Source organism: Hypomesus transpacificus, chromosome 23, assembly GCF_021917145.1.
Source record: "Hypomesus transpacificus isolate Combined female chromosome 23, fHypTra1, whole genome shotgun sequence".
In the NCBI taxonomy this organism is placed as follows: domain Eukaryota; kingdom Metazoa; phylum Chordata; class Actinopteri; order Osmeriformes; family Osmeridae; genus Hypomesus; species Hypomesus transpacificus.
Window position 1 is genome coordinate 8,617,438 of NC_061082.1, and position 12,374 is coordinate 8,629,811.

At 45.6% G+C, this 12,374-nt stretch overlaps 2 protein-coding genes across 2 annotated transcripts; one reads left to right on the top strand and one right to left on the bottom strand.

Annotated features, from left to right (window-relative positions):
• Positions 1–618: 618 nt before the first annotated feature.
• Positions 619–4,723, top strand: coq10b (coenzyme Q10B). The gene is made up of 5 exons (XM_047047501.1): positions 619–771; positions 2,693–2,845; positions 3,513–3,705; positions 3,809–3,910; positions 4,138–4,723. Exons 1-5 carry the CDS (start codon positions 671–673, stop codon positions 4,303–4,305), a joined length of 717 nt encoding a protein of 238 aa, XP_046903457.1. The 5' UTR covers positions 619–670; the 3' UTR covers positions 4,306–4,723.
• A 2,130-nt stretch (positions 4,724–6,853) lies between these two features.
• hspd1 (heat shock 60 protein 1) lies at positions 6,854–12,348 on the bottom strand. The gene is made up of 11 exons (XM_047047500.1): positions 12,226–12,348; positions 10,639–10,814; positions 10,097–10,432; positions 9,854–9,949; positions 9,632–9,725; positions 9,344–9,512; positions 9,080–9,179; positions 8,725–8,970; positions 8,379–8,553; positions 7,863–8,041; positions 6,854–7,710 (listed from the first exon to the last, which is right to left on the bottom strand). Exons 2-11 carry the CDS (start codon positions 10,810–10,812, stop codon positions 7,540–7,542), a joined length of 1,740 nt encoding a protein of 579 aa, XP_046903456.1. The 5' UTR covers positions 10,813–10,814; positions 12,226–12,348; the 3' UTR covers positions 6,854–7,539.
• Between the last annotated feature and the right edge of the window lie 26 nt (positions 12,349–12,374).

Sequence of the window (12,374 nt, forward strand, 5' to 3'; positions counted from 1 at the left end):
GTCACATCAAAGGATTAGCCGAGAGTATAGTTTACCAGTACTTCAATAATACTGATTTAAATAATCATTTGTATTAAAAGCAAAATAATCTAAAAGCTAAATAGTGATCCATCTATTTTTTATATATTTAAAAAGGTGTCAAGGTACCTTTCATGCATCTTGAGAGAGTGTAAGAGACAAAGGCTAGAGCGAGGGAACTCTTTCATTAATCATAGACTGTTGGTATGTCAATGGTCACGATAAGGTTAGAGCCATCTACGCTACGTAATCAGCAATTGGGAAGGATTTGGAAAACACTTCCTTAATTAGTTTTTAGCAAATGCGAACGCATTGATGTTACATTGTTGTTACATTGCTTGTCACATTGTTATTAGGGATTTGTTTCGTTTTGTTTAGCACGTATGGTGTCATGAACATTGTAAGTCAATTAAGTCAAAGTAACTCAATATCACATCTTGTGACATTTGTGCGCACGCTATGCAAAAACATACGTCAATAGTTGACTTTTTGATAGCTATAAAGAGCGACAAATGAAAACGATTTAAAAATCCTTATAGACCAATCATAGACCAAGATTCAGGGTGCAGCCCCAGGAGAGGCGGGCACTGTAGACGAGTGCAGTTTTCTGTCAAGCGAGGAGACAACCGAAAAAAATCAACTTTGTGCGAAGATGGCAAGAGGTAGCGGGAGCCTGAGGAGGGTGGTAGCAGAGTGTATTAAACAGTTACCGTCCACGTCCAGCCGGAAGACACCATCAAGGAATGGCGTGAGGTAACTTCTGATATAGCTATAAGTTTAGTTATACAACAGTTAAGATAGACTGCTGTACTCCTACTAGGTAGCCTAGGTCGTTACGACCGACTAGCTAATGTGTTTGATTGCTACTTTAGCTACTACAGTAGCTAGCTTCAAACTGTAACGACTATAACTAACACTACCGTAACTAGCCCTAGCTATCTAACTATCAAGAAGCATGTCATGACCAAGCATATGGTTAGTTTCACAACTAGACAGATCTAGTTACAACTTTTGCTAACTAAGGACCTAGCCAATACAGTAACCCGCATTATTGAGGTGAAGCTAACTAAGCTAGCTCTAACCACTGTACTGTATACCGTACCGTATCGTACTGTACTGTCAGTGGTCGGTCACAGGGATCGGAAGGAGATTCCTAGCACAAAATCGAACAATACTGAAATAAACTTACTCCTGCTCTAATAAATACAATTATCTTCATGATATACTATATCATATAGGCTATAGGTAACTAGCTATGTGACATTGTAGTATTGCGTTGTGTGGATACTGGCAACCTGATACGCCCTGGTTTCACTGATACTGAAGTGGTTGGCTAACATCGGGGGGACTGAGAATTGCAGCCAGGCACATGCATTAGTTAGGGCTAAACCGGTTAGCCACGCGTAACTCGAAGTAAATCTGGATGAGTCACCGCTTCCAGATACCTGTTTAACGTAATCTCTTATTGTGTATACCGGATCGTGCATACCAGACCACCGGCAGAGATTGGTCTTGTGTGCTGGAATTTCACTTTCTGAGACTACAGCCCCCAATAATCCACCCCTGTGATAGTTGAGAGACTTCATACTTCCCCAGACTTCAACCACCTGTGGAGCAAGTGTAATAAGGTGTAAATGTTAGAATTCAGATAATAGACTTGTGGGAGAAAATAATCCTGTACGGATTGTAATGATATCCTAACAATGGTATTGAAATCAAAACCAGTTGGCATTACCTACATTATGACTGATGGTCTGTTTCCAATGCCAGGGACATAGCAGCTGTTGGATGGTAGGCAGCAACATACATTGGACAAGGATGCTGACTGGTAGCCATAATGTCTCTAAACACCCTCTCCTCAATGGATAAATACATATAAATACATTTGCTGTCTGGAATGCTTTCTTTCATGTATTATGATTAGAGGGGTTTTACCATTAACTCTGCAGCCATGGGTTGGTTACAATTAGTCTAGTGTGAGGTTTAAAGTACCTGCTCTGGCATTGAATCTGCAGTAGCTTACAGGCCAAGGGCAAATAAAGGTTTTGAAAACTTACAAACAGTAGGCTATTGTTGTATATGCCTGGGGACACAGTGAGACCATTTTCATAATTTCACCAGTTACAAAACCTTTATGTCTCTGGGAAGCAATATGCTTTGGCCTAAGCTATTCAAAAAGTCCTTATGGAGCTTTTCAAGACCTTGGATATGTTGTTGAGTGTATAATTGTGTAATCATTTCCTGCTACTATTCTGTGTGGATGGAAAATGGTTGAAATGTAGCCAGCCCTTTTAGTATTTCACCCCTGTGTGTACCACATATACAAAGGGTTGTAATAAAGTTAGAGCCCTTGACCTTATTCCACTTGCATCGCTCTCTCTCCACTCTGCTTATAATAAGCTGCTCAATTTGAGTGACAGATTGTTGTCAGGTGGAAAGTCCTGAGCTATTGCTCATCACAGGTGCGAGAAGTTGCTTTGAAAAAGGCCACATTCTTTAGAAGAATGAAGTCAGAGATCCAAAATGTGTTCAACAACCCACATATCCTTTATGGTGTGAAATATGGATCACATTTACATGTAGCAGTAAATGTCCTGTTCCCATTTTCTTAGGTCACCCTGTTTTCTCGGCCAATATTTCTCAGAATAACATGTTGCTTTCTTTTGGGCTCCAGGTACCTGTCTTCATGTGGGATCCTGATGACACGGCTGCCCCCTCTCCTGGTGGCGATGCCCAGCCGCTCCATGCAGGTGCCTGCCCGTAGCTTCTTCAGCCTGGCAGGCACCTTCAACAAGAGGAAGGAGTACTCTGAGAGACGCATCATAGGGTCAGTCTAAAAAAAGCGCTGTGCCACCATTTGTAGCTGATAGCTAGATTCTCCGCGTACAAACTGTAGCATAGCGTTTGTCTGGGCAGGGTTTTTGGGTCCCTTTGGGCTCTGGGTTTGGTCATTATCTTAGACCCTTGTGCATGACTACTAATCATGCACTGGTGCTGGTTGGAGATTTATAAATTTACAATGGAACAGATACTTACCCCTACATGCGTAGATCTCAATGAAATATTTGACCTATATTCCTGAGTGAATATAGGTCATATATCATAGGTAGATGGAAACCCATTTCAGTCTGTGACGTACTTTCCCGTACTCTAAGGAAAGGTCACTATCAGTACATTTACTATAAATAGAAGCAAGTATGTCCCGGTGCAAGCTAGCAGTTACGCAACACATGGGTGGGAATCAGCTGTGGTCTACCAGGCCTCCATGGTCACTATACCATATATAACTTGTCCTATCTCATTTACTCACGTGACTGCAGTCACAATGGACAAACTACTTTGGCGGTATATTACCTCACCTCGCCACCTAATATAAAGTAGGGAGGGTGGAAAAGTACATGAAGTCCCTTAGTAGTTTACGACTAATTTCCTTCAAATGAATGATGGTTTCTTTCTTTCCCATTCCTCCATCCTCCTGTCTCTCTGTATCTCAGGTTCTCAATGCAAGAGATGTATGACGTGGTGGCTGGCGTCGAGAACTACCTCCACTTTGTCCCTTGGTGTAAGAAGTCTGACGTGGTCTTCCGTCGCTCTGGCTTCTGCAAGGCCAAGCTGAGTGTAGGCTTTCCCCCGGTGGTAGAGAACTACACCTCCCTGGTCACCACCGTACGCCCTCATCTGGTCAAGGTGAAGCCAGGCACAAGCTCTACTTGCAGTATCTCTGTAGACGCATAGAAAGGTGCATTGTTCTCTGACTACTGTGGTCATTATTATTGTCTTTCCCCCACAGGCAGCCTGTTCAGACGGTAGCCTGTTTAACCATCTAGAGACAGTCTGGCGCTTCAGCCCAGGCCTCCCTGGCTACCCTCGCACCTGCACCCTCGACTTTGCTGTAAGTACAGGGCAGCACATGCGGTTGTTTGGGTACTTGTGCGAGCGAGAGAGTCATGTTCTGCCAAAACACGTATCAGTGGATTTGTGGGTATAGTGTGTCTCTCCTCTTGGTAACATTTTCGTCTTGTGACGTGCACATACTCGCCTCGCACACCCCCCCCCCTCCCCCATCTCACATTTCCCTCGTGTTTTAAATCCCCCCTCCCTCTTCCTTCTCGTCTGCAGATCTCCTTTGAGTTCCGCTCCCTCCTCCACTCTCAGCTGGCCACCGTCTTCTTTGACGAGGTTGTGAAGCAGATGGTGTCTGCGTTTGAGCGCGAGGCCTGCAAGCAGTACGGCGCTGAGACGAGGATCCCCCGCGAGCTCATGTTCCACGAAGTCCACCACACGTAGTGTGCCACCTCAACCCAGACACAAATACATGGACTAAGCCATGCTAGGGAGAGCCAAATACAAGGGAAGGAGACACATTTAGCACATGGGAGCGAGGGAGGAAAGACTATGAACTGAACACTGCAGTGCCTGGTTAGAAAAGCACCATTTCATTCAGCTTGTCGCTGAACCTCGTTCTTGATAATCCCCTCCATCCTGATAATCTATGCACACACACACCCAGACACTCAGAGCGCAGTACAATGGATGCTTGCTAGGTACAGAACAGGGCCTAGACACTGTGGTTAAGTCTATAAAACAATTCACCAGACAACCACCCTACAACTAATTCCATTCCCCCCTCCTCCTATGTGAGCACAGGAAGGTTGAGGGTTCTAAAAGGCTCGTCCGACAAAGAGGTGTGCTGGACGGATCGATGCCATATTATTGTTCTCAACCACTTGATACCATATAAGATAACTGTGAGGTAGGCAGATAACAAACAGAACTGTACGAGGATCAGCTCATTTGGATTCAAAAATGGACGGACAGGCTTTTCATTGAGCCAGAGAAGCTGTGTGGGGGTATCTATTATAAGAATAGTGCACGTACGGCCATGTCTTTCCAACATAAACAAAATTGTTTGAGAGGTGCTGCTTTTCGCGTACATATTCTCTAGGGAAGTATCTACTGTGTGCTTTGCTTCAAGGGCAAGTCTTGGAACATCAGTGTTGTGTTTCAGACTTAAGTCTAATAGTGTGCAATATCGGAACGTGTTTTAAATGCAGCTACTTTTTGTTAGACAAGGACTTTCTACAAGGGCCCAAACTGGCTTGGCAGAGGCTCAGTCAGATTGCTGTTACACTGAAGTACCATTCACCACCCTGCACCCTGTGGTACCTCGTCCCAGAACAGCCCCCAGGTCCAACCCCCTGTGGTACCTACTCCCAGACCAGCCCCTAGCTCCAACACTGTGGTACCTACTCCCAGACCAGCCCCTAGCTCCAACCCCCTGTGGTACCTAGTCCCAGACCAGCCCCTCGCTCCAACCCCTTGTGGTACCTAGTCCCAGACCAGCCCCTCGCTCCAATCCCCTGTGGTACCTACTCCCAGACCAGCCCCTAGCTTCAACACTCTGTGGTACCTACTCCCAGACCAGCCCCTAGCTCCAACACTCTGTGGTACCTACTCCCAGACCAGCCCCTAGCTCCAACACTGTGGTACCTACTCCCAGACCTGCCCCTCGCTCCAACCCCCTGTGGTACCTAGTCCCAGACCAGCCCCTCGCTCCAACCCCCTGTGGTACCTAGTCCCAGACCAGCACCCTGGTCCAACACCCTGTGCATTTATTAGGTAAGAGTTGAGGTGATTTCACACGGCTTACCCTTGTCAAATCATCTCAGGTCTACCTCTCCATTAGAACATAGGTTTCAGACTTAGGGGCCTACATTCAGATGTTCTTTCAATTCCAACTCTGTAACTACGCTGTGCCTTTTAAACAACATGGCAGCATATCTCCATTCTAAAATAATGTTGTCATGTATTATATTTATTAAGCTGGATATTAAGGACACATGTAAATATGAATGGGAGGACATGGTTGGCACTGCTGACAAGCTAGACACAAATTTAATTTCCTTGTTTTAGGGGTTGTGGTTTTATAATGTAAATGGTGTTTAATGGGTCAATTAATCAACTGCATGGTTTATAAACTATTTTTATAAAACAAGTGTTTGTTTTCTGTGTTAAGTGTAGGTTGTGTTTGTCAACATCTGGTTTGGACTGATTCCCAGTCTCGTGGTTGGCCAGAAATAGAGGAATCATGTGAAGACCAGAATAGAGCTGCCACTAAGTTATGCCAGTTAACCATGACTCCTGCTGGACAAATCCTCATGTGCACACAGCAGCAGGACACCCACTGTGGCTGACAGTCTGGAGGAGTCAAATGGCCCCTGGGTATGAGTCTATGCAATAATGCAAGAAGCAAATGTATTTAAGAATAATGGATTTTACTTTAAAAAAAAAAATCAATAATTATCAATAAACACATGGTACAATACAGAATTTGAATGATCACTGTAGCATGCCTGCAGGGTGTCTATGTGCTGAGACCACACTGACATGTCCCAGAAACTGATGAAGCTTCTTAAACACAAAAACAATGCCAACAAAACTCGACCTCATGAGGACACCTACAGCCTTCACATACAGTAACCCCAAAAAACTACAACTGTGGCCGAGACTTGAATCTGCTTTGTTAACGGAGCCCAACTCAACCACCCAAACTGTTTCTCTCCCGTCTCCCCGGTAGAGCAGGGTGCATTGAGCAATACTCTGATTTAGATATTTGTTATTATATATATACTAATTATTTAGTCAAATTGGACTGATGACACAGACTTGTAAATGAGGCACTCTTTTCCAATATGTCAAATGATATAATTGAGGGAGTAGGTCTTTCAGTTACCATTTACAGCATGAGTCATACTATACAGCATGAGTCATACTATACAGCGTGAATCATACTATACAGCGTGAGTCATACTAAAATTGACAAAATGACAAATGCTCGGCAAGAAAATCTGTTTAATTGACAGAAAAGGTTTCCCAGAAGTCTGAAGTATGGGAGAACCAGTACAGATATAAAAAAGGACACGACTGAAATTAACAAAACATTACAAGAAAAGAAATTATCGAGTGACATTCCTGGCCAAAATCAGTGGAACCCACCCCTCTATTAACGATATAGAATATTTGCCAAGTTAAGTGTTTCTCTGCAGGTCCTCAATGAAGTGTCAGTAGTGCAAGACAGGCTTCATGATTTAATATTACACAGAAATGCCTAAATGTTATTTGTACCAGCATTACATTATTCTCACAGATAAGCATTTCAACCATTAACTACACCAGAGCAGGTGGCAGCTATGTGCGAATGTTAATGATGTATTGGACAGCTATGAGGTTGAGATGTAAACGAGGGGAGGGGGGCGGTGGCCTCATCAGGGCTTGTTGAAGTCCAGGCCACGGTCAGAGATGGAGGGACGGAGAGGGGCTGGGAAAGCCCAGGCTGCCCTCCAGAGGAGAGGGGGGGTAGACTGAATTGTAGTAGTGGGGGTTCTTCATCCATTTGCAGCTCCAACAAACTCATGGCCAGTCAGTTTGAGCAGGTTTGATGAGGTCGGAGGGACAGCGGTCAACCTCCCGGCCTCTTCAATCTGCTCATTAGTCTGTATAGCACGTCTGTGGCCAGGGCACTTAGAACATGCCGCCACCCATGCCTCCCATGCCTCCCATGCCGCCCATGCCGCCCATGCCGCCGCCGCCTGGCATCTCCTTCTCCTCCTTGGGCAGCTCTGTGACCACAGCCTCAGCAGTGGAGAGAAGAGAGGCAACACCGGCAGCATCCATTAGTGCGGTCCTAACCACCTGCAGGGGGGGGGGGGGGGGGGGGGCAGAGAGACCAGTTACCTTTGAGGCGATAATAACTTGTACCAGCAGAGGGAGTGCGAGGGAGTCCATTTCAGTCGGTCAAAAGCATGAACGTAGTCAAGTAACAACTGTTTGTGGGGAAAGCATACCTTAGTGGGGTCAATGATGCCCTTTTCCACCATGTTGACATATTCTCCAATGAGAGCATCGTAGCCCAGCTCAGGTCCTCCCTGCAGGATCTTTTCCACCACAAGCGAACCTTCTACACCAGCGTTCTTGGCAATAGTCATGGCTGGGATACGCAGTGCTCTCCTGATGATCTCCAAACCTGGGAAAAGACAGAATGGTTTGTTAGAATTTATTATTTGTCATCATCAACTTTTGTCTGGCGAAGATCAAATCCGTTTTGATTTTCTAAATAAAGGAGATAATAGAATAAATTGATTCACATCTCCCAATAATGAAAAGGAGTGGAGGAAAAATTCTTAGTAGTGTTACTGTGTATATCTCAGTTTGTCCATATAGAGAATGCTGCACAAGTAGTGACTAGTGGCAAAGTGCTGTACTGCTGTGTACCGTTTCTGTGCTCTGCTGCAAACCGAATTTCCTGCAGTGGGACAATATAGGAACTGAACTTGTGCGCTCATGTCCGTCTCCAGACTTACCAATCTTCTGGTCTTCGTTGGCAGGCTTGATGCTGTCCAGGGCAGGGATGCAGCGCAGCAGTGCGCAGCCGCCCCCGGGCACGATGCCCTCCTCGACTGCTGCCCTCGTGGCGTTGAGGGCGTCCGTCACACGGTCCTTCTTCTCGTTCACCTCCACATCACTTGTTCCTCCGATCTGAAATGAAACAGCCCAGTCAGAAACTCGAATTTGTCAAGGAGACAGGGGTGTTTCTGTTGTCCGTAGAGCAGGTAGACTCTTATGCTATGACTTGTTTCCACAAGGAACACGTGCCCTTTGCTGCTCTTACGTAACACCGTCCTCCTTCCCTGCCTGTGCACGACTCACCTTAAGAACCGCCACCCCGTCGGACAGCTTGGCCAGACGCTCGTTGAGCTTCTCCTTCTCGTAGTCGCTGGTGCTGCTCTCCAGCAGCTCGGCGATCTCTTGAGAGCGCTTCTCGATGAGTGCCACATCCCCCTTGCCCTTCAGAAGCATGGTGTCGTCCTTGGTAACCAAGACCTCGCCAACCTGTCCAAAGTCGTGAGCCTGGATGTCCTCCAGGGCCACGCCCACCGCCTCATCCCCGAACACCTGAGGAACAGCAAGAGTGGATGTTGGATCATGGGTCTCTCTACTCACCATAATATGAACACACCTTTCTACTCTGACCAAGTCAGTGCTTAGTTCCAAATGTACTTACAGTGCCACCGGTGGCAATAGCCATGTCATGCAGTTGGTTCTTCCTGTTGTCTCCAAAACCTGGGGCCTTCACTGCTACCACCTGGAGCCCTACCTTCAGTCTGAGCAAAGACACAAAGAGTACAGCTTAATAATCATAACATCTCAGAGTCTGGTCTAAGGGTTGATTATTCCACTCTGGGCATTAATAAATGAAAGTACAACCAGTCATTGTGACATGTTAAGAGTGGATCAGGCTGGAGGAGTGGTTAGTGGACAGACATACCTGTTGAGGACTAGGGTGCTGAGCGCCTCTCCGTCCACATCCTCAGCCACAATGACCAGAGGTTTGCGGTGCTGGTTGGCAATCTCCAGGGCTGGCACAATGCTCTGGACACTGGAGATCTTCTTCTCACTCAGCAGCAGGTAAGCATCCTGGAACTCACACTTCTGACCTGAGGAGAGGCAGAGGGAATGAAGTCAGGCTGTGGGGGGGTCAAGAATGGAAAATGACCTCTGTGGGAATTGGGTGGAAGAGGTGTTTAGAGGTGAACTAAAGAGGGAGAGGTGTTACCTTTAGCTGTGTTGATGAAGTAGGGGGAGATGTACCCACGATCAAACTTCATCCCCTCAATGATCTCCAGCTCATCATGAAGAGTTTTGCCATCCTGGGGGGGGGGGGGGGGGGGGGGGGGGGAGGGGAAATACACACCATTTAATGCTGAAGAGAAGAGTACAGAAAAGGGATATTGTGGTTGTACAATTGGATGATTTGGACTGATTGGTAATGGCGTACCTTGACAGTAATAACACCCTTGCGGCCCACTTTCTTCATGGCGTTGGAGATTATGGTACCAATCTCTACATCTCCATTGGCAGAGATTGTAGCAACCTGGGGAATCCAGTAAATATTTCAGTCATTAAGTCCTATGAGCGCCTTCTTGATGTATATATAAATAAATTCTTGATAAATATTTGGAAAGCTTGGCTAACTTAGCTTTTTCTTTTAAACTTGTTGAGTCCCAAACCCAGTACGTACCTGTGCAATCTCCTCTGGAGTTGTGACGGGCTTCGACAGCCTCTTCAACTCATTGATGACCGTTTCAACGGCAAGCATGACGCCACGGCGGATCTCCACGGGGTTGGCCCCCTTGCTGATGGTATCAAAGCCCTCCTTGGCGATGGCACGGGCCAGAACAGTGGCAGTGGTGGTGCCGTCTCCAGCCTCCTCATTAGTGTTGTTGGCTACATCCTGCACCAGCCTTGCACCAATGTTCTGGAACTTGTTCTTCAGCTCAATGCTCTTGGCAACAGTCACACCATCCTTAGTAACCTTGGGGCTGCCCCAACTCTGCTCAATGATGACAGTTCGACCCTGTAAGTGACGAGTGGTGGGGGGGAGGGGGGGTTAGATTGGTAGGAAGGAAGCACAAAAATAACTTTGTGCAAATCAGAAAGTACATTTTAAAAGAAAGATCAGAAGGGGGTCGTTATTTTATGATCACCTTGAAACCTGTTACCCCAGACATAAATCTGTTCTCCACTACTTAGCTTTAGATGGCTAATAAATGTCTTGGATACCTTGGGTCCCATAGTGACGGCGACAGCATCTGTCAGCAGGTCCACTCCTTGCAGCATGAGAGCCCGGGCATCAGCTCCAAACTTCACGTCCTTGGCGTAGGAGCGTGTGAGGTGGGGGGCCAGTGCCCTGGACACCGGCCTCATCTGTTTCAGCACTGTTGATAGACGCAGCATTGCTGTGGAGGAGAAGAAACGAGAGAGAGAGATAGAAGGAAACGTGAGAAACAGATTACAGATAACAATTACTCTGCCAACTCAAATATGTGAGTTAATAAGTACAATTTCGTAATAGTCCTGGCTTTAATTGTTCCTATTGTACATACACTGGCACTTGGGAAATGTTGAAGTGAAAACACGAAACGACTGAAGTTAACCTGTTGCACATGACCATCATGTTCCCAAGACATCCCCTCCCCCAGAAGTCATGCAAGGACAGTCATTTTGGGACACTACAACCCTAGTGGCCATTTAATGTAACGCAAGAGTATTGGGGAAGGGGTGACTTCAATTTCCGAGCAGATTAAATACGATGTAATGATAAGTCATCATAACACACAATAAATAGCTTTAACATTTAGAATACATACTAGCCTGGTATTATATTATGTGCAACTACAACGGAGCTGGATAGCCAATCTGTCTATCACCTGTTCATGATTTTAGGAATTTTAGGTTTGAACTCAGCAGTACAAATTCTCAGGAGAAGCCTACAGGCATTATTTTCTTGTTTCAAGGTCCTGGTAGTAGTACTGACGATGGGTTATCCACACAAGGTTGTACAGAAATAAAATAATACGCCTCTGAATTATTCACTAATTGTTAATCAATGAAGAGTAATACAATGACACGGAATCTCCACTTCACTACAGCACCCACGTGTGTTCCATGGACAGTGTTCAGGTCACGCGTCACAAGGTCAAAATCGCACACAGCATGCGCGGAAATGACTCCCCCTGAATTGCCAAATGAATGAGAAGGATGCCCCCTGTGGTTTCCAAGTAACTAATTGAACCTCCATTTAGGAATTTAACGGTACCTTGACTATTCTGTGCTCTAAACTGAAGTCTACATTACCATGACAAATTAGTGACAGATGAGCAGTCTGCCAGATTAAACTAGTTAGCTAGTTTTTGCCATTGACTGCCGCTAGTTTGAACAATAACCCGTGGTTGGATTAAGGATGTACAATTTAAGTAACTCCTACAATCGTTGATTGAGGATTTATGCAAGCACATGACGACGCACCATTCAGATATTGTTACGAAATAAAAAATGTAAGGACGATTAGCGTAAAAATAGTGTTGAGGTTTGCCATTAGACGTTACGGGAGCTGATTTCAATAGACCCTCTTCATTGCTTAATATTAAGCATTAGTGCATAATGAAACAGTAACTTATAGTTGTTACTGTCCTTGGGTGAGGAAAGATTACCATAGCTACTGCTAGCTAGCTTTACCGTTTGTGGCTAAACCATTTCACCCCAAAAATACTGGCTACAAAAGAATGACAGTTCAGTTCATTGCATATGTCCGTATACATTATCCTTACCTCCATAAAGACAAACAAATATCGTACAAAAGGCACTTACTTCCTTCCTTGTTGAATTGTTTGAAGACTGCACGAATTACTCGTCGGTTGGACACGGAATGATATAATGTGGTGAAGAGAGGGCAGTGATGGTGCAACCGTGCTTCAGTTCAGAGACAGAACTGCACATGGTACATCGCATCCGGGTAA